General features: G+C 50.0%; 7 protein-coding genes across 7 annotated transcripts; 3 read left to right on the top strand and 4 right to left on the bottom strand.

The window, feature by feature from the left end:
• Positions 1 to 711: 711 nt before the first annotated feature.
• On the top strand, positions 712 to 3,511 carry VTN77DRAFT_1086 (uncharacterized protein; the record flags this gene model as incomplete). Its single annotated transcript, XM_069416779.1, has 8 exons — positions 712 to 973; positions 1,024 to 1,538; positions 1,595 to 1,706; positions 1,763 to 2,548; positions 2,599 to 2,764; positions 2,820 to 2,892; positions 2,948 to 3,345; positions 3,436 to 3,511. The coding sequence occupies 8 exons, from the start codon at positions 712 to 714 to the stop codon at positions 3,509 to 3,511; spliced, it is 2,388 nt and encodes a 795-aa protein (XP_069273076.1).
• Positions 3,512 to 6,042: 2,531 nt separating this feature from the next.
• On the bottom strand, positions 6,043 to 7,950 carry VTN77DRAFT_1085 (uncharacterized protein; the record flags this gene model as incomplete). The annotated part of the gene is made up of 5 exons (XM_069416778.1): positions 6,043 to 6,511; positions 6,568 to 6,941; positions 7,005 to 7,199; positions 7,266 to 7,508; positions 7,603 to 7,950. 5 exons carry the CDS (start codon positions 7,948 to 7,950, stop codon positions 6,043 to 6,045), a joined length of 1,629 nt encoding a protein of 542 aa, XP_069273075.1.
• Positions 7,951 to 8,341: 391 nt separating this feature from the next.
• On the top strand, positions 8,342 to 9,239 carry VTN77DRAFT_1084 (uncharacterized protein; the record flags this gene model as incomplete). Its single annotated transcript, XM_069416777.1, has 4 exons — positions 8,342 to 8,387; positions 8,449 to 8,543; positions 8,596 to 8,709; positions 8,763 to 9,239. 4 exons carry the CDS (start codon positions 8,342 to 8,344, stop codon positions 9,237 to 9,239), a joined length of 732 nt encoding a protein of 243 aa, XP_069273074.1.
• Positions 9,240 to 11,237: 1,998 nt separating this feature from the next.
• On the top strand, positions 11,238 to 12,170 carry VTN77DRAFT_1083 (uncharacterized protein; the record flags this gene model as incomplete). Its single annotated transcript, XM_069416776.1, has 1 exon — positions 11,238 to 12,170. The coding sequence occupies one exon, from the start codon at positions 11,238 to 11,240 to the stop codon at positions 12,168 to 12,170; it is 933 nt and encodes a 310-aa protein (XP_069273073.1).
• A 306-nt stretch (positions 12,171 to 12,476) lies between these two features.
• VTN77DRAFT_1082 (uncharacterized protein) lies at positions 12,477 to 14,144 on the bottom strand (the record flags this gene model as incomplete). Its single annotated transcript, XM_069416775.1, has 10 exons — positions 12,477 to 12,707; positions 12,756 to 12,853; positions 12,899 to 13,110; positions 13,351 to 13,407; positions 13,490 to 13,644; positions 13,705 to 13,749; positions 13,804 to 13,810; positions 13,881 to 13,934; positions 13,996 to 14,036; positions 14,088 to 14,144. The coding sequence occupies 10 exons, from the start codon at positions 14,142 to 14,144 to the stop codon at positions 12,477 to 12,479; spliced, it is 957 nt and encodes a 318-aa protein (XP_069273072.1).
• A 1,934-nt stretch (positions 14,145 to 16,078) lies between these two features.
• VTN77DRAFT_1081 (uncharacterized protein) lies at positions 16,079 to 17,076 on the bottom strand (the record flags this gene model as incomplete). Its single annotated transcript, XM_069416774.1, has 5 exons — positions 16,079 to 16,423; positions 16,483 to 16,571; positions 16,671 to 16,758; positions 16,841 to 16,964; positions 17,057 to 17,076. The coding sequence occupies 5 exons, from the start codon at positions 17,074 to 17,076 to the stop codon at positions 16,079 to 16,081; spliced, it is 666 nt and encodes a 221-aa protein (XP_069273071.1).
• Positions 17,077 to 17,974: 898 nt separating this feature from the next.
• On the bottom strand, positions 17,975 to 19,251 carry VTN77DRAFT_1080 (uncharacterized protein; the record flags this gene model as incomplete). The annotated part of the gene is made up of 2 exons (XM_069416773.1): positions 17,975 to 18,934; positions 18,985 to 19,251. The coding sequence occupies 2 exons, from the start codon at positions 19,249 to 19,251 to the stop codon at positions 17,975 to 17,977; spliced, it is 1,227 nt and encodes a 408-aa protein (XP_069273070.1).
• Between the last annotated feature and the right edge of the window lie 1,077 nt (positions 19,252 to 20,328).

Here is a 20,328-nt window from a genome sequence, read left to right as displayed (position 1 = left end):
CGCCATGTGGGCCGGCAGGAACTTGGCTACAACGCTAGGCCGTACCTGCCTCGGAGTCGGTCCCGTTCCCCCCAACACCCCCGGAGTGCACAGCTCCCCCCGGCGACCAACTAATCCATGTACAGAGTACAGTTGATCTTACTCAGCACTATCACTAAGAGTTCCACGGGATACTCGGTTGAAGAGATGAGCAGGGTGTCATGTCCTCGTAGTCTCGGAGGATTCCGTGCCATCTCGCCATCGCCGCGATTCTTATCATCATCGTGATGGTTGCACGCTAGAGAGCGAACCATGCCCGATTGCGATTGCCAGGGTCTGGAGAACAATTACCTAGGTAATCTCCACAGATACTACTCAAAGCGACACTATCGCGCCCACCAATGAGAGCATTCCCTGTCGTTGTTCGACGTTGCACCGGCGATCGCGCCGTCGACATGCACACTCGCACCTGCCGGATTGGGCACGGTGGGCACCGAGTGCCTGTTCCAGCAGACGGATTTCTCCGCAGCTGGAACCTTGCTTATCGCAACTGCCCTTTCACGTGGATATTAACAATTGATTGGGATGACCCGCGTCAGCTAATATCAGTCCCGCGAGGGTCATGGCGCAGTCGCCGTATTAAAGACACTTTGGCCGCGCGTTTGCCCTTCTTCCTCTCAGCAGCTCTGCAGGCCTGTAATTGTTCCCTTGCCCTTCGCTCAGCGACACAAGATGGCGACCCCAGGTGCAGAGGTTGAGGGGCTGACCCGCGTCGACGAGAAGAGCGCCAGCGCTCCCGACAAGCTTAACTCCCTGGAAAAGGGTCCCAAGGATGGCGTCCAGGTTGGACAATCCACGGAGCTCATCCCGGAGTACGAAAAGGAGGGAAGCGTAAACGACGTGGTCAGCACCGCCGACGATCTGGTCACCCACGTTATCCAAGTCGAAGATGATCCCACCATCAACCCCTGGACCTTCCGCATGATGTTCCTAGGTGCGTTCCCCTGTACGAGTGGTAGTGCATGGTTCTGATGCGCGTGGCAGGCATTGGTCTGTCCGTCTTTGGTGGCGTCCTCCAGGAGATCTTCTATTTCAAGCCGCAGGTCATCCTCGTCTCGCAGGTCTTTTTGACTGTTATCGCCTATGTCCTTGGCGAGGGCATGGCGTACGCCATTCCTCGCCGCGGTTGGCTCGGGCGCTTCCTGAATCCGGGACCGTTTAACGCCAAAGAACATGCCGCCATTGCTCTGATGGCATCGGCAGCGTCGCAGTCGGCGTTGGCGACAGAAGCGTTGGCCGTGCAGCAGCTGTTCTACGGGGGCTATCCGAGCCATGCTGCCGGCGTGTTCATTACATTGTCCTCCCAGCTCATCGGGTACGGCATTGCTGGTTTGCTCCGTGATATCATCGTTCGCCCGACGAAGATGCTCTGGCCGATGACCCTTCCGATCAGTAGCTTGCTCGAATCCCTCCACAAGGACAAGCAGCAATCCAAGTCCCGTTTGAAAGTCTTCTACATAGTCTTCTTCGTTTTATTCTTCTGGGAAATCATCCCTGAGGTGAGTCAGATCGATGGAATGTTGGCTGCCGGTCATGCTGACCTTGGTGCGACTAGTACATATTCCCCGTGCTGGAGGGTGTGTCGATTTTCTGTCTTGCAAACCAACACAGCCTGGTCTTCACCAACCTGTTCGGTGGTGCTTCCGGAAATGAGGGTCTCGGTTTCTGTAAGTAGCTGGTTGAGCCTGATCCCTGGCCGGTGCAAATCTAACAGCCGTGCTAGTGTCGGTGTCGTTCGATTGGAATTACATCGCCTCGCTGGGATCGCCTCTGTGGTACCCGTTGTACGCGTTGACCAATACTTTCATTGGCTACCTTGGATGCATCATCCTCTTCATGGGCATCTACTACGGAAATATCTGGAATTCTCAGAATTTCCCCTTCCTCTCTCAGCTGTTGTTCACCAACAACTCGAACTCCACGGCGTATGAAACCTACAACCAGACGCTGATCCTGAACGCGGATTACACTATCAACGAGGATGCCTTGAGGGAATACGGTCTGCCATGGCTGACCGGAACCTACCTGGCATACATCATCACCTCGAACATGGGCCTCACCGCGACGCTCACGCACATGTTTCTCTGGAACTTTGATGACATCAAGGCCGGATGGGAATGGGCGGCCCCGAGCAAGCTAAAGAAATGGCTCAAACCATCCACCTATAAATTCTGGGCCAATCAGCCATCTCCCGATGAGCTACTAGAAAAGAAGCTGAATGACACCACCTTGGATCCCCACTACCGGCTGATGCTTCGAAACAAGTATGTCGAGACGCCTCAGTGGTGGTGGGGGGCAATCCTCGTGGCGAGCTTTGTTGCCGGGATCGCCTGTCTCTATGCCATGAAGTCGACGCTGCCCTGGTGGGGATTCATCATCGCGAATTTGCTGACGCTGCTCTTTATGCTGTTCTTTGGAGCACAGATGGGATTGACTGGGTTTCAGTTCAACATCCAGCCGATCTGCCAGATGCTTGCGGGCTATATGTTTCCAGGGAGGCCATTGGCGAGTAGGTGCTCTGAGGTGCTCCATCTTGGTATCCAGCGCTAACACAGTCAGATCTGTACTTCACTTGCTACACCTTTAACTCCCTCCAGATGGGACAGGTGCTCGCCAAGGACCTGCGCCTTGCCCAGAATGTGCATCTGTCACCGCGATGTACCTTTTTCGTGCAAGTCGCCGGATGCGTCATCGGAGCGTTGTTCAACTACATCATGATGTTGACGTAAGTTTTCTAATCTCTGGACTGGGGGAGTCATTTTCTAACCGGAATTTCTCAGTATCGTGCAGAGTCAAGCGCCAATCTTGACAGCCATCCAGGGTACGAACATCTGGAGTGGAGCGAACGTTCAGATAAGTGTCTCCCGTCCAGCCGTGCCGCTTCGGATTATAACTGACATCCCCAAACCAATTCAACAGCTTAGCCATTGCGTGGAGTATCGCCAAGGACATGTTCTCCGTCGGAGGCCGCTATCAGTGGGTGACGCTATCCTTCCTGCTCGGGTTTGTGGTCCCGATCCCGTTCTGGGTCGCCTACAAGTTCTGGCCGAAGAAGATTTTCGCCTATCTCAACCTCTCCATCATTCTGTGGTACATGGGCTGGCTGGTTACGGGCATCAACGCGTCTATTCTTAGCTACTTTGTTCTGGGCTTTGCCTCGCAGTGGTGGTTGCGCAAGTATCATCCGCACCTGTTCAACAAGTACAACTACATCGTGTCGGCTGCGTTGGATGGAGGCACGCAGGTCTGCGTGTTTATCCTGACATTCGCCGTGTTTGGTGACGGTGGTCCACCGCACCCATTCCCGTGAGTTTCCTGAATTCATACCCCTATTCTCGTGGCGTTGCTTCGGAGAGATTGCTTCAAATCGTTCTCACTGACGATTCTTACTCGCAGGACCTGGGCTGGAAACCCCGACACCAGCATCCACAACCTCGACTACTGCATGGTCAACCCTGCCAACAACGGTTGAACGGTTGAATAGGATGAACGGGTGGAGCAGTGTGATGGAATGTGAAAAGAGGGGAATTTTCCTGGCGACTACTCTTTGTACCAATTTGAGGTACAATTGGTCTAAGGAGTTAGAATTCATAATGCTATCTGAATGAATCCTCGAATTTGCCCATTCCATGGAGAATCTTAGATTGCCGGCCAAGAAAAGGCGTAAGGACGAAGCCACATACTGTAGGGGTCATATATAGTATGGAGCGAGTCGCGAGTCGCTCCCCCAACGTGTTCCACGCAGTCAACCGTCCTCCCAGAGAAGAGCCCACTCGGGCTAAGTACCCGCGGGCAGCTTCATAAGACTCGATATGATACGAACGTGAATCCAATGCCACTTACCTACACCACGGCATGTGCATACATGTACTCAATGTTGAAGAAGTTCCTCTCTACGTGCATGCAGACATACCTAGGATGATATGATGTAGACAAATGGATCAGGGTGAAGCAGAGATTCATTCAACTATATACATGTACTATACGTACATACATGTATTTTTTGTTTTATGGCACTTAACTCGACACGATGAATGCAATGTGATCTGATCTGATCTGATCTGCATGGTCAGAAGGGGGCTATATCTTTGTATTATATGCATGCAGCGAGGAAGAGATGGTCTTGTGCTGTTTGTTTCAGAATAAATAATACTATTGCCGCTACTTAAGTGAGCCTGAGGTTAGTTATTCTATCCTATCCTATCCAGCGCCGTCGGCGGCCCGCCTAGCGAGTTACTTTGCGGCGGCGGCGCATCTTCCATGCGATGAAATGCGATGAGACCTTAGCTATACTGTGAATATCGAGCGGTTACGTAGTTACGTCGCTGTAGGAAGGCAGAAATCATCGAGCTGAACTTCAGCTGAAGCGGCAGGCGATGGCGACGGCGACGGCATCTGGAGTGGCATACGCTTGCTCCCTGTAACGATCAGCGCCCCGTCTATACGGAGCAATGTTGTCGGTGTTCTGGGAGCTTGCGATCAGGCTGCGAAGCCTGCAGCTACTAGCGACAAGGAAGGCGATACAAATCTACCGAATATGGGGTGTTTGCTTATAAAATGCCCATATTTCTGTTCTTCCTCCATTTTTCTTATTATTCTTTATTAGAACAGTCGTTAGCTTCGCAATACAATTTCCTTTTCGTCTTCGACATATATAATGTATATCAGCGGCGCCGGTACGGTATTATTGTGGGCAGTGCACTGTAGTGTGGCACCGCAAGAATATGAACTGAACTGCCCGGGTTTTCAGTGACTCGTTAAAAAAAAAGGAAGAAGGGCGCGCATCTTCAACGACACTTGTCATATATACTTGAAAGTGGAGGTACAGTACGAAGGGCCAGCCTGGGAGTCATTGCGGGATACTATTCCCGAGAGTTAGCCCTAAGGTCATGTATGTACATACCTAGTACATAAGTAGACAGCAGAGTCGGCTCTATCATGGCGGTGTCTCTCAGGTCGATCTGCATAATCAGCCATCGACCTACACACGTTACTCCTAATATAAGCTTGCCTTTCCAGCTGCCTGGGAGTGTTTCAAACCATATATATTTCCCGCATACTGCTAAGTTGAGTCTGACCGTGTCTGGAATTGCCAAGCCCGAGATCAGTCATGAGAGTACATACCTAAGTGAGGGACTACTTCTGACCATCGCAGCATATCGAAAATTGTAAGAAACGGAAGAGAGAGGAAACGAACTAGAGTTAAGAATAGCGCAGTAGTCTCATTGCAGATTGGGGAATAGTGACTAGCTTACCGTAATGAACTGTTGCTTTTGCTTGTCCCTTTCCAATGCTTGATAGTTATCTCTGTCTGTCCAACATGATTGATTGCTTATTTGCCCGGATTCAAAGCAGACGGGCTCCCTTTTCGCTACTTCTTTCTTTTATCCATGGAGCTTATCCTTCATTCAAGTGCGAGTCTGCTTAATAGAAATATTGCACTTGACCCTTGTCAACGTAGGTAATTGATGTTGTCCTCAAAGAATAGTATACGATTATAGCTCTGGTTATTGATAGTTAAAGTCATTTTTAAAATAGCATACCTAGGTATATTAGGTAGAGCCATCTAAGCCGTACGATGAAGCTCCTAATTTATTAATAGTTTATAGACCAATTGGTAATTTATAGTGCCATACTTGACTCTTCTTATAGAGGAAAACCAGGACCTACGCCTAGGGCGATTAAGAACAATAAAGGCAAAAACGTAGAAGATCAACTAAGCAGCTATTTTATATAATGCTAGGCTTTTTTTTCTTTACTATATGAAAAGGGCAGCAGCTTAGAAACTGTTCGAAAAGGGTGATAAGGTAAAAGGGAATCAGCTTCTTAGCTGCGAATATGTGCTGCAACTGTCACAATGTAGGGTAGGATAAGCACAATGCCGGAAGTATTCTATAATTTAATTATTGTAATTATTTGCCCTCTTGGTAATTATATAAAGCATCCCGTCGAATATTGCCTGTGTTCTACAAACCCAACCAAAGCATCTTTCCAACAGACAGCCTAATTCTGCACAGTAGTTTCTGGCGTGTACGTGCTAAACACCATCCCCTTGGGAACCTCCTTCCACTGCATGTTCTCATCCAGCAAGGGCAGACACTTCTCCCACTCCTCGCGGATCCGCTGCGCATGTCTCTCGCTGCGCGGCGTGATCTTCGCCGGGAACGGCTGCGGCAGCACGAGCAAACCCTCCGTCAGCTTGTCAATGTCCGGCGTGATCTCGTTGCCGTTCTTGTCGCGCGCCTTCTCGAAGTTGAACGCCCACAGCATCCGCGAGATGCCCAGGAAGAGCGACCGCTCCGCGATGTGCATCCCCTGGCAGATGCGACGGCCGGCACCGAAGACGAATTGGTCGCGCTTCGAAGGGTCAGGATTCGTCGCAGCTTCGCTGGCGGTTTGGAAGTCGTTGGCGTAGCGAGAGGGGTCGAAGACGCGGGGGTTGGGATGTCGCTTCGGGTCCATGTGGATGGCCCTGTGGTGGTCAGATTGTGGATTATAATATAATTATAGATATGGGGTTGTTCGTACCACACGTTCCAGATAATGGAGGCGCCCTTCGGGATCTTGTAGCCCATATACTCGTCATCCTTGATCACGGCGTGCGGCACGCCGAGGATATCGGTCGGCATCCACCGCATGCTCTCCTTGACGCAGCCGCGGATGTACTGCAGGTTGGGCTCGTCTTCCATCGTCGGCAGTCGGTCTCCGCAGACCCGGTCGATCTCTTCTTGGGCTTTCTTCTGCACCTCGGGGAAGACCACCATGGCCTGGACGAATCCGACCAGGGTAGCGGCCGTCGTGTCGGAGCCGGCTTCCAGGAGGGATCCGCTGATGTAACTGGCGAGATCGTCGGAGAAGCCCTCGACGTCTTGGGCTTTGACTAGGTCGACGCAGAAGCATGGCTAGACGTGTCAGTAAGTGAGTAGCCGCTCTGGGAAGGGATATTGAATTGAGTATGTGCATACTTTGGCAGTGCCGTTCTTGATGGCTTTCTTCACGTTCATCCAATGACCAACGTAGAGTTCCTTCTCATGCTTGTGCAGCTCTTTGGCATACCTCCTCAGAGGAAGCATGAAATCGGGCAGGCACTTCAGAACGGGAAACAGATCGAGCAGCGCGGCGGTGGTGGTCGACGTGACTTCGCAGAACTTTTCGAAGCCCTATTGCCATCAATCAGGAATCAGCACAGTCCAGATTGCCAGCGTTTTCAACAAGCTACAGCATACCTCGAACAGCTGCTTCAACTTCGGGTCGTCGATACTAATGGTCCGGAACCCAAAGACCATTTGCGTGGTCAGGGAGTTGGTGTATCGGCGGATGTGGTCGATGAAGAGGTCTGGCTGGTCCAGGAAGCCGCAGAGCATCTGCTTGTTCTCCAGATCCTGGTAGGGCACGTACGACTTGGCCGCCTTGATGTTGAGGATGTTGTGCAGCATCTTGCGGATCATGCGCCAGGTGTCGCCGTATTCCTGCGTACGTCGTCAGAAAAATAGGAGAAATGAAAATAAAGGAAAGGCAATACTAATACTAAAACAGACAACAAATCCGTGTCGTCTAACTTACCATCAGAAGCACACGCAGACCACCGCTGACGACCTGACCGAGGTACATTTCCGGGCGCGAGGAGTAGATGTTGCTCCGTTTATCCAACAGATCCTTCACAGCCTGGTCGGACGAGAGCACGATCATGACCTTGGTCCCCAGAATCAGCGAGTAGACCGGGCCATATTCCTCCGCCCATTTCTGGAACTGCAGGTGGCCATTCTTTTTGGGCATCTGGTGCATATTCCCAATCAGAGGCAGTGTCGGCGGTCCGGGGGGATAGCCTGGTGGCCGGCGACCGATCTGGCACAGCCGGTACAGGACGAGGACAAAGCCTCCCACGAGGAGCGCAAACAGCGTGGCTGGCATGCTGTATACTCCGTCTATACTGACAAAAACGAAAGATGGCGAGGAGTGGTACTACCGACGAGGGATCCCAAGCACTTTAATACCCTTAATACCTTCGGGGGTGCCCATGACAGCTGCAGAGGGCCTAACTAGAGCTGAGCTGCAGAGGAGGTGCAAAGTGGAGCTCTACTGCCATTGAATGGACAGATTTTCAGGAGCCAGGAGTCGACAGAGGCCAGCTCAGAACCAGACCTTATCTCCTGGGGAACTGCGAGAGACGTGGCTCTCTAGGAAGCCCGCCTAGAGGAGAAGATATAAGCGGGTGTGTCACCATTGCAGACCACAGGGACGACTAATAATGACTAAGTGCTGCAGAAGTCTGCACCGACTGCACCGTACGAACGGACGGAGGATGGAGTACGCGGAGAACAGCAAACCGGGGAGCCCCGACCCTGGAAGTACGTACAGAACCGCATATCCATTCGATCAGCGAGATATGCTATTCACTAACGTTAACAGACAACTGCCAGCCCGAATACTCCCGCCTGCAGGTCTCCTCCATCATGGCGCTCAACACGGCGACGGACCTCTATCTGATGGCGATTCCCTTGCCGGTAGGTTCTCCACGATATCTAGAACAGTGGAGAGAATCCCTGACCGTCCCAGATGATCTATCAGTCCCGCCTCCCACTGAAAAAGAAGATCAGTCTGCTGGTCATCTTCAGCGGTGGTTTCCTGGTCATGATCTTCGGCATTCTTCGATGCGTCAGTCTGTTGACGGTGAGCATTATCTCGTCTTATTGATTGCTGGTATACGTTACTAACTCGACCAGGTCGGCGCCACAAACCCCGCTGAATCAGGCGAATGGTCTGTCCGCGAATCCTTCGTCGCCGTCCTCGTTAGCAACTTGCCCATGGTCTTCCCTCTCTTCCAGCGCTGGTACCGCAAGGCTCTCGCGCAGACTATCAAGGACTTCTCCGCCGAGCGCTCCTACCCGCTCAACGCCAAGGTTAAGAACTCCAATCGATTCGCCCACCCGCTCAGCATCCCGAACGACACGGCCCGGGGGTCCGATGAAACCATTGTCGTGGCGGCCAATCAAGGTGGTGGAGCTAAGCAGCCAGAGTTGGATACCTCGTCAGAGAACAGGGATAATAAAAACGGAACGCGGACAAAGGTCCAGGGGACGCCCCACTCAACGGGTTGGACGATGTTCGGCGGCAGGCAAGGACGAGAGGATCCCCCGAACGGGCAGATCACCGTTGTGCAGGGATATACCATCCAGGAGGGGCTGACGTCGCAGATTTAATGGGAAAGGCCGTTGTTATCTTAGTCGACGTGTGGAAGTGAGGCGTTCAAGACAGTTTTCTTTGGTCATACTACGTCTGTTGAGGTTCCTTTTTCCACAAAATGACGGGCTATATTCACAGCAGTCAGAATGGCGCATTCTTTCTTTTTATTTTTCTCTTTTTCTTTTTCTTTTTCTTTTCTTTTCTTCTTTTTTTCTCTTCTTCTTTTTTTCTTTTCTTCTTTTTTTCTTTTAAAGAAAAAAAAGGTGTTTATTTCTCGCTAGAGAATGGCATATATAGTGAGAGATTTTCGGCAGAAGCCTTCAGCCCCTGCTGAATGGTCATTTATTCTAGAAAGGCTGTGTAAATACCATGTCTTCGCTGTCTACTCGTCTCTTCTGCTTCAAAGATCTACCTGACGGAAGCCTAAAATCTTAATCTTCCTCCTATTATATTAGGATACAGTACAATTGTCTTCAAAAAAAAACCCCGCCACCGCATGATGCCATTCTCCCGCAGAAGTTGAACGTTTTCTCTAATTATTTCCGAACGGATTTATATAGCAAGGACATCACTAAAATATGTTTTTAAATAAAGAATTGCTAGGACTAAAATTTATATTTAATTTTTCTTACCTAATTAGGTTCAGAACTAGAATTTAAGAGACAAAATCTATCTTTATTATTAGAATGTGAATTCTACCCGTAATTATATTAAACAAATATTTTTTCATATATATGAAAAATGACTTGAAGTAATTCTGACTTTAAAACTATATTCAAATGACACCCTTAGTATATGATTTTGCTAAGAAATTAAGAATTTAATTGACGGCTGTTGGCGGGCTACTTAGTTCAGAATCACCAAGGAGTTGGAGTCATGGCACCTCTTTTTTGGCCGAATCTGCAACAACCGTTGTCTGATTTTGGGACTTTCTAATCAGATTACTGGAGTTGTCTCTCCACGATATATTATTAGCCCAGGGAGTGATCCATACACCCCCGCGATTACTCCGTACACTCCTCCCCCCTAATATTTTTTTTTCCGGGTAACGCCTGAAATCGTGAACGTTTCTACAAGATCTACTAGTGAATTTGATTGTGAATTTTTCGTGTTTGGAATCGGTCATATGACACGTTATAATTTAATCTGTCAGTGACCTACTTACGGACCGAAATCAGTCATATTTTGAAGCCAAAGTCGCCTAATAAAAAATAGCTATATATAGTCAGACTGGTGTTGAGAACCAGCGCTGAAATTGTACTAAGTCTGACTAACTAGGAAACAGATGCTGATTTCCAAGGTTGGAAAGACGGCGGATTTGAAGCGAATTATTGGCCCGGATTCGACAATCCTCGATTTGACCAGTCTATACTGGATCTATTTCTTCCTATCGGCGACACTGTATAAAGAATTTTCTTTGATTCTTTATATCACGCCAATTCCTGCAAATTCGAGGTCTGGTGACCTCGCGCTACGGTATGAAGTTGGTTCAAATCGATCAAAAATAGAGAAGAGAGCTCCAGCACGTCCATCGTCAGTTTGGATGGCGAAGTTTATCTCCCAATGCAGATGAGAGACGACTGCCTCCAGTTTTGGCGTATGCTGTTCAACGAGCCTCTCAGCAACATCCATTGACAAGAGTAGAACTTTGTCAAGACAGTCTCATGAATGAAACTTCCGAAGAAGCCGCGTCGAACTTAACGTCCACGCTCATGCTTCCGATTGCGTCATGCCGCATTCGGACATCATCAACGACAACTTCGCTACAATTGCCTTCTGTTAACCCTCATGAAGTAATGGTTCCATGGGTTGCGACGTCGACAACCTGCAGGCACGGCCCTGGATGGTCGATGGCCAGATCTCCTGGGCTTTATGTAGCTACGCTTTTGGGATTGACTCGAAGGCAAAGTCCGCTGACCTCTAGAGACGTGAAAACTCTCCACGAGAATCGAGTGTCATGTCTATGCCTCAGCAATTCCTGAATCAATCTTTTGACAGTGAGTCCGTCGACTACCATGAGCAAGCTCCTCGTCGTCTTTGGAGCCACTGGCCAGCAGGGCGGCTCCGTGGCCAACTATGTCGTCAGCGATCCGGAGCTGTCCAAGCAGTATACAGTCCGGGCCATCACTCGGGACCCCTCCAAGCCGGCTGCCCAAGCACTCCAACAGAAAGGGATTGAGGTCGTCCAAGGCGATGCGGAGGACCAAGAATCCCTCCCCCGGGCGATGCAGGGCGCCCACACAGTGTTCGCGCTGACCACGACCATCTACGATGACGAGACCAAGGCGAGGGAGGTCCGACAGGGTAAGGCCCTGGCCGACGCCGCCGTGGCCGCCGGAGTCCAGTACTACATCTTCAGCACCCTGCCTCATGCGGGCAAATACTCGGGCGGGAAATATCCCAAGGTCGACCACTTCGATTCTAAAGCGGAGGTGGAAGAGTACATCCGCAGGCTGCCGATCCGCAGCGCCTTCTTCGCCCCGGGCTCCTTCATGCAGAACTTCAGCGGGATGCTGGCGCCGCGTCTCGTGGCGGATGGCACGTATGCCGTGTCGAACGTGGTTACTCCCCAGACGCAGCTGCCGCTCATCGACATCGCCAGCGACACGGGCAAGTTTGTGGGCGCCATCCTGGCGGAGCCGGACAAGTACGAAGGCAAAGTGCTGTCGTCGGCAGAGCGGCTCTATTCGATGGAGGAGATCACCCAGATCATCAGCAAGGTGACGGGCAAGACGGTCAGATACAACCAGCTGCCGGAACACGTCTTTCGCGGGTTCCTACCTATACAGGGTGCCGATCATCTGGTGCAGATGCTGCTGTACTTCCAGGACTTTGGATACTTCGGGCCCAAGACCAAGGAATCGGTCGAATGGTCGGCGCGGAATGCTCGGGGCAAGCTGACTACGTTTGAGGAGTACATCAGCAGGAATCCTCCTGCGTTGGAGTAGTCTTGCTGCTGCTGCAGTCTTGCACTAGTCTGTGAACAGGAGGTTCGTCGAAGGAGCTCATTTAGGGAATTCCATTGTCGACCCGCAGTCGGTATCAGATGAGATATAGAATCAGTCAAACACAGTGAATCTTGCAGAATCAATAAATCAATACTCGATCTTATCTGCCCCGTAGTATTATTCAGGATGTCTCTGAACTTCGTGGATGATACGGTATAGGTATTCTTCACGATCTGAATATTTGATTCCACTCTAACTTGACTGACAGTATCCCAGATGTTGATAGCACGATAGGATCGAACTCCGTCAAGGCTTCCGCCCATATACGAAGTAAACAGGGACGTACAGGTGTAAGGATGGATCCTTAAGCTCCTTCCTCGCTTTTGCCAGCAAGACCTGTATCTCTGCATTATTCCAGCCAAGATAACGCGAGAAAAGTGCTGGTGTATAGGATTCAATAGCCTGGATCTGCTGAACCTGCTGGAACCTTCCAATCTCCTTCATCTTGGGATCCTTGGGCCACGGACCGATTGGGACCTGTTGACAATGTTTAGAATGGATTAGAAAGTGCAGAGATAGACAAACCTTGAAGACAGACTCCTTCACGTCAACAAACCCTGCCTTTTCCATTTTTTCTTTCCACAGGTGCACATTATCAAAGCTCTTGCCGAATTCGTTGCCGGCTATGTGAAGATTTTTTACTAATAATTGACAAGCTTCAGCCTTACTAATAGTGTCATCATCGGAGCAAAAGTATGCATTAGCACCAGCAAATTCAAAATACCCCCCAGACTTGAGATGGTCGAATGCCTGCGAGAAGAGCCGGTCTTCGTTAGCGACACATCCCTCCAGCTCACGGCCGTGGATGAAGTCAAACGCAGTCTGATATAACCAAGGGGTTTCGAAGTCATCGATTTCGAATATGCAGTTTGGAGGCACCCTAATTTGCGTCAGACAAAAAAGAAAAGAAAAAAAAGAGAAAAAAAAAGAAATGAAAAAAGAAATGAAAATAAAAAAAAAAGAAAAGAAAAAAAAAGAAAATTGAAAAAAAAGAAAAGGGGGAAAAAAGAAAGAAAGAAAGAAAGACAGAAAGAAAGGAAGAAAGGAAGAAAAAAGAATCGAAAAGACGGAAAAGACTCATAAGCAATATGAAAATGTGTGGGATCGTAGAAGTACTTACCAGGGAGGTTGTATAGGGCTCAAATCAGTGCCGATCACTTGCGCAGAAGGGTATTGACTATATCAACATCAGTGACATGCACATAGTATAAAAAGAGAAAAAATGATAAAAAATGGCATGGAAGAATGCTATCTCTTACTCAGCAAACTCAATTGCCCAGATCCCTGTACCGGTGCCAAGGTCTAATACACGCTGAGGGTTCTCGATTGGCGCAAGGTGCAGTTCGCCTCCTAGAAGAAGACGGTAGATGTGATGGACAAGGTCGATTCTGTCTTGTTCCTCTTCGTCATTTGGCTGCGAAAGAACTGACTTTAGTTACGGCCCTGGAAGATCATTTATTGGACTGAATGTTACCGCAATATATGCTCCTTCGTGATATGCGTGGTAACGACGCCCATTCTAAAAACACTGTCAGTATCCTTTCTGGTGGGTACGCGTGCCTTGGAGATTTACCTCGTATCTATTAAACCAGTTATGAGTCATCTGGTTATCAAGCTTTGGAAAGCCAGTCAAGATAGCGACTGCCTTACATGTAGTTTCTGATACTTGAACTGAGGGATGACACATAGCTAGCGGTGCTGATGCTTTAGTGGATCGTTAGACGAACGCTGCCAATTTATCGCCTGGGTGGTTAAGTATACTCACGATTCATTGTAAGCCGAATCAGTTTCGGCAGAGACACCCTCCTGATAGAAACCGTATCAGTAGATATTCTTCCCTTGCTGCGCAAGACTCACATCTGATTCCAGGGTATTCTCGGCAGGAGGACTCTGAGCTGGGGGACTTTGAACCATGACCTTTGATGTTGGCTTCCGGGGACGAGAGGGAAAAGGGCGTTGCTCGAGCAAGCAGGATGGAGTAGATGAGTAGGCAAACAGCAGCCGAAACTGTTGAAGGATACCAGATACCTCTCTAAAAGCAACCGGTTCAGCGGGGTATTCTTTGGTGACACTACTTATCTCGGTGGTCTGCAGGACGTCCTTACTACATGTAGATAGAGATTGGCCCTCATCTGCTCTTTGCTATCAGCCTGTGCTGTGACTGGTCACTCGAGTCGATCGGTTCGCGCGGGAATATGGTAGTGCTTCCGAATCACGCTACATCCAGTTCTGGGCACATATATTACGAAATGAAACCATTTTGGCTCGGTAATTTTGTAGACTGCAGGCGGCGTAATGCGGCGCAGCTTTGTCCTCATTGAACAAGCATACCACCGCGGACCAATATCGAAGACGTTTTCCGCCAAGTGCGCAGGTGGCAGAGCAGAGATATCCTGTCAGAAAAATAAGCGATTGTTGAACCTTGTGAAGATCTGTCACTCTCTGTAGGGGAAGTTGATGAGAAGCATCAAAGAGGGAGATTGCAACTGAGGCATCCAGCGTGTACTATGTTAGCAATTAGTTAGAACAATTCCTGCATGGGATCCAGGCCTAGAACTGACTAAGTAGGCCTGCCTGCACCATGAAGGCTGCGACCAGCGAATCAGAATCCGTACGTTGCCACTTTTTGTTGGTCGTTTCCTGTCTTCTTCTGTTGGCTTTGAAATAGTCTCTCTGAACTATGCAAGGTTAATGATCAAACGTGAGGCGGAAAAATCTTCAACCAGAAAAGATCCAACGGCTAAAAGCCAAGTTGCCATGACGTCTCTTTTTGGCTGAGTGGGACATTTCTGGCACAAAGCAGGTATGGGAGCAAGGAAGGTGCGAACCAGGCAGCCCTTACCCCAAGCCCTAGGCCCTAGGCCCAGACGCTGACTAACCGGGCTGCTGAAAATCTCTAGCGAGAACAAAATTTCCTCATCCTCGCAGTGATTCTCTCGAACCCATCTATTGCGGACACATTTACGAATCTCTCTACCATCTCGTCGTTGTGTTGAGAGGAGGCTTGGGTCTGCCTCAACTCGGACTGATTCTAGCACGTCCAGATCGGCTATCTGTTCGATACCTTGACCGTTCGAACATTGCTAGCAGGAATTCGACATTGCGGTAGCTCGTTCACTGCTAACAGGTCCTCGTTTCGAATCCGACAAGTCCGTCCGGCAGTCAGTCTCGACAGAAACAGACATGCTATGTCTCTTAGGTGCTAGGTGCTAGGAGCAGATTTGAAAATCTCTACCAGGAGAATCCGGGACGAATCCCAGGTACACCTTGTTCACTCCGTCAGAGTTGTCCGTCGAGGTTAGATGCGCGTTCGCTTTGACGATGTCCTTTCTGTAGGTTTTACCAGCCGCTTTGGGGACAGGATGGCTGATCTATTGATATTGCTGAGGATTTGCCACTGCCGCTGCAAGCGACGAGAGTGATGGTAATGTCGGTTTATCTAGTTCAACACTAGAAGCGTTTCATCTTCTTCTCACGTCGAATCTGTCAATGGAAATTCAAGAAGTACGATCCAATCTGATGCAATCACTGGTAGTCGATCATTACATCTCATTCGTATCATTTGGCATCCACAGCATCATTTCCCTATCTATGACTTTGATTTTGCCCACTCCAGAATTGCAAGCGAATACTCCGATGGTGGCAGATTCATCAGCTTTTCACCAACGAAAGCACAATGTGTAGCGCCAGGAACTAACCGGACGTCAACAGGGCCTTTGTGATTTTTCTGTATAGTATTGAAGTCAACATCAACGTCGTCCATGTGCAACGCGACTGCTCTGCTCTGCTCACCTTGATAACCTCCGCAACCCTAACAATATCATCCCTCAAAATCTCCAGCTCGCCAATCATGATCGTGATCCTCTCAACCGGCCAATCCTATACCAACTCTCATCCAACTTGAGCGCCGGCGTCAGCCAGGGATTCACCAGCTCGACGTCCGGATCATGGTTCGCCTCAATCGTCCCCCACATATGACGGAGCATGTCCGGGGTGATGAAGTCTTTCCCCAGATTGCTCGTCATCGACGCCGCGGAGGTGACCACTGGCCCGGAGGGGGAGATGAGCAGAATCCGGCCCAGCTTGTGTCCCGCGGGTAGAGAGAACGGTGGGACTTTGGGATGCGGGTGGGAGAGATGAAGAAGGAGGGCGATGATGAGAGTTCCGCCGGCGCTGTCGCCGAATAGTTCGATCTTCAACAAGGATTCGATTATCAATAGCTGGATTAATTGTCTTGGACTGACTGGCTTACATCTTCAGGATCCCGGCCCTGGAGCAGATATTCCACAAAAGAGACTGTCTGAGCTAACTGCGTTGGATAGGGAGCGACAGCACAGGTATCTGCAGCAGCTAGTCAGCAGTCAATCGGCATAAATTTGATTATATCAAGAAACATAGAGATATGAATGAAATTTCCGCTCGATTGTCATCTCATCTCACCATACGCCAAAATCGCCAGCGCCACGTTGTCATCTAATGCCTGTGCTTGAGCTTGAGCAGCCTTGTACGCATCATACGCCATCGCAATCTGAGGGAGGTTCGCATTCACCGCCAACCCGCCACCAGGGAGCAAGCGCTCGCTTGGCCGATTTGGATCCGAACCATCCTACGGATCCTCCTCCTGCTGCTTCTCGTCCTTCTCCTCCATGGGGCAGTTGCTCAATCAGCTCCGGCTCATTCTGCGCTTTGGCGAGCTCCTTGTACCGCTCGATGGTGGGGAGGGCGAACAGTTCGCTGTATGTGTGTTGAATGGTGAAAAGATGGTCAGTTTCAGGTTATGATCCGCCATTTTCATTGGACGTCAGACAGGCATGTGCTGTACATACGCGAGCTGCTCGGTGTCCATGGTATTGTATTGCCTTGGATTGTGTTGCGCTGCGTCGTATCGTTTTTGTCCACCGTGCACTGTTACAGATGGATATACTGACTGTTATGTAGCTAGTTGATCCTGTAGGTTTGCTTTATCAAGAATTTACCACTAAAACAAACATCAAGGGTTTGAAGAGAGAGAGGTTGCTGACTGCCTTATATGGCTCATTTTCTAATATGTCTGATTCTATTCTTGGATAAGGCTACTTTAGTTCTCACGTCAGCCTCCACTTTAGGAATATAACTATGCACCTTGAGTCAGGGCGTGTTCTGACCTGCCTTTTTCAGTATAATCTCATATAGTCGGGTGTATACTTCCCTACCTCTCTTAAGTTGTCTTAACATTGAACTAAGGTGGCCCAGGAAGAGGGGTCTGGAGAAAAGGCAGCTCGATCTGGCGACTTCTTCTGTCCTAATCTGTGGATAGTCCAATCATGGTCGATCATACAAGCGACCTTGGCTAGTTTATTCGCAGAGCCTGGCAGACACCAGTGGCGTCCTCTCCAATACAGCTCGGAGTCTGCAAGTCAGAACAAAATGTAGAGGAGTATCGGATCGGTATGTAACCACAAGTCGTGCATTCAATCAATGGGCGCTACGTCATGGGTTTGTGATAAGGCGATATCGAAGACGATATCCAATTTTCTTTAAGCAAAAAGCCATGTCCAAGGAGAGCGAGCAAGTAAATTACGGAATTGGACACTTCATCAGGAAATTACCGCACATTTCATTCGATTCGTAATACATAAGAGGTCCCGAAACGTAGGTATATGGTATATAACATTCGTTCCTCCGTTCTAGATACATTATCTAGCAATTAAAGATGTCGTAATATATATGTCCATCCATTTTCTTGTCTTTATCTGGCGTGTCAGTCATGAATATTTCTCATTGATCAGCTTCGCTTGCGCCTCGCGACGCATCCGCGAAATCTTCATGTAATTGTACGACGCGATGCTGCCGATGATGACGACCACGCCACAGGCGTTGATGGCGGTCAACTTGTCATGGAAGATAATGCCCGCAGCGCTGATGGTCACCACCTCCTTCAGGATCCCGCACACGCTCAGCGTGACGACCGACGATCGTTTCAGCAGAGCAAACTGCGACAGTACCATGCAGAATGCTAGTATGCCCGGCAACAGCAACAGTGACAGCCCCGTCATGCCGCCCCACGCCGCGGACAGCGCTTGTAACCCCTGCATGATCTCGGTCGGTCCCTCCACCGCCAGGGCCATCGTGCCCAGCGTGACAGAGACGATGGGACTAAGGAAGAAGAGCATCGAGAACGGGTTCGACGTCGCGGGGTGTCGGAGGATCAGAATCTGGGTCAGGGCCCATCGGAAGCCCGAGAAGAAAGCGGAGGCCGTCACCAGGCCGAATCCGACAGCGCTGAAGGCGGTCTCGCCCATGACCATCATCACTTCCCCCATAGTCATGACCGATATGATGAGCACGAGCTTGATGGAGACGGTCTCGAGGCGGAAGAGGAAGGCGAAGAGAAGAATGAAAACAAGGACGGAGGACTTGCAGATGGTCATGAAGGTGAGGGAGGTGAACCGCAGCGACATGTTGCCCAGCCCGATGTCGAGGGAGGTTGCGACACCGCAAGGCACGAGGTGGGTCAGATAGAATCGCGTCATGGTTATCCCCGCGTGGGGATCCCCGCCGGGAAGCACGGTTGACGGCGGCAGCGTCGTGCGACGAGGACGGAGGGAGGGAATAAGGTAGAGCAGGACGGCGGCGAGGGAGAATTGAACGGCCTGGTGGAGGCTAGTCATGAAGAGCGGGAAGGGGAAGATGACGGCATCGCCTGAGAACATCCATTTATTATACTAGTCGCAATCAGTTACACAGGCCAGACGACGAGGCCTGGAGAACTCACGATGGAGATGGACAGGGAGAAAAAATGCCATAGCCCGACAAACGCCGCGGTGATCAGTAACCGCTTGAAGATGTCGGCATCTCCCAGTTTTTGCAGGTGGTGTTTCCACGTAATCCAGCCATCGAGCATCGACTGCAACGTGTTGCGACATCGCGACTCCCCATTGTCGCGATAGTCCTGGGAAATGAGGCCCAGCTCCTCCGCCGCGCTCAGGTCGTCATCGATCGAGTCGACCGGGCTCGCCTCCCGCGCGAGCTTTTCCGTCATCATGGCGATGCAAAGGTGCTGACGATGCTTCTGGGGACGGGAATGCCGTCTGCATGACCTGGATTCACCAGAAGGTACCAAGGAATAACGATATTGCTGTTGGAGCAAGGCTAAAATTCAATCAAAATGGCCGCAGTCAAGCCATGCTAGGCGCGAGGAAGAAAGCCTCCGGGGGTTCCGGGGAGGCGGGTTGTCGCAGTCTGGCCAAGGTTGCAGGGACCAAACAAAAGAAAAGCTCAGGGTGAGGTCACTCGAATTTGGACTCCGGTCCAGGTAAGCTTTGCGTTACCAACAGCCTCGGTAAGGCTAACACATTTGCATGCAGAGAAAACAATTTCCACCGAAGGTTGGCGCAGGCCCAGCAAGGGCAGAGTCCAAAGGTACTCGTAGGTGAGCACACGACCAGATCTGTTCGCCAATCCAATGCTGTGCAGATGGACCGCTAGTCCTGTCAAGGAAAGGTCGTTTCGCTGCATCCAATTGATCTGCAGCGGCGTGTGACCGCCTTCCTGCTATGGTTTGGGCGGTGGTTACACCATGCACTGACCAATCAGACAAGGCTGTTGATCAGGCGGCAACCTTGGATTAAGTTCCTCCGGGGCTCCGGTTGGCCCACTGGGCTGATAGCTGAAAATACAGCCAGCCAATCAGAGAGATCAAACATTCTCCAAAAAAAGAAAAAAAAAAGAATGTCTGGGGACGCACGGTGATTCGTTCTCATCTCTGGGGGAGTCAAAGCGTCCAAATTATATCTTTCAGTACAGCGACTTTTCCGCCATTCGAATTAATGATTTCTTGTTGTGAGAAACCGGCATACCTAGTTTAGAATTGGTTCAAAACCAATGCCATGGCGTTGTTTTTGGCCTATTCTGACAAAATTTCTCGAGATTGGAAGAGAAACAACCACCATGTGAGACAGATAATCCAAGGGCGATGAAGATTAGTGAATGGAAACAGACACTGTTGCGATTAAATGACAGGATAAGCGATGTGTTCGAAGCACATGGTGACTGTTCCATCGTCACTTTACAGGGACATAATGAAAATAGAGAGAGAATAGAGGAGTAAGGATTGGGG

The sequence above is a fragment of the Rasamsonia byssochlamydoides genome, assembly GCF_041956645.1.
Source record: "Rasamsonia byssochlamydoides strain NRRL 3658 unplaced genomic scaffold VTN77scaffold_117, whole genome shotgun sequence".
Taxonomy (NCBI): Eukaryota; Fungi; Ascomycota; class Eurotiomycetes; order Eurotiales; family Trichocomaceae; genus Rasamsonia; species Rasamsonia byssochlamydoides.
This window is presented reverse-complemented; position numbering and strand designations above follow the sequence as displayed.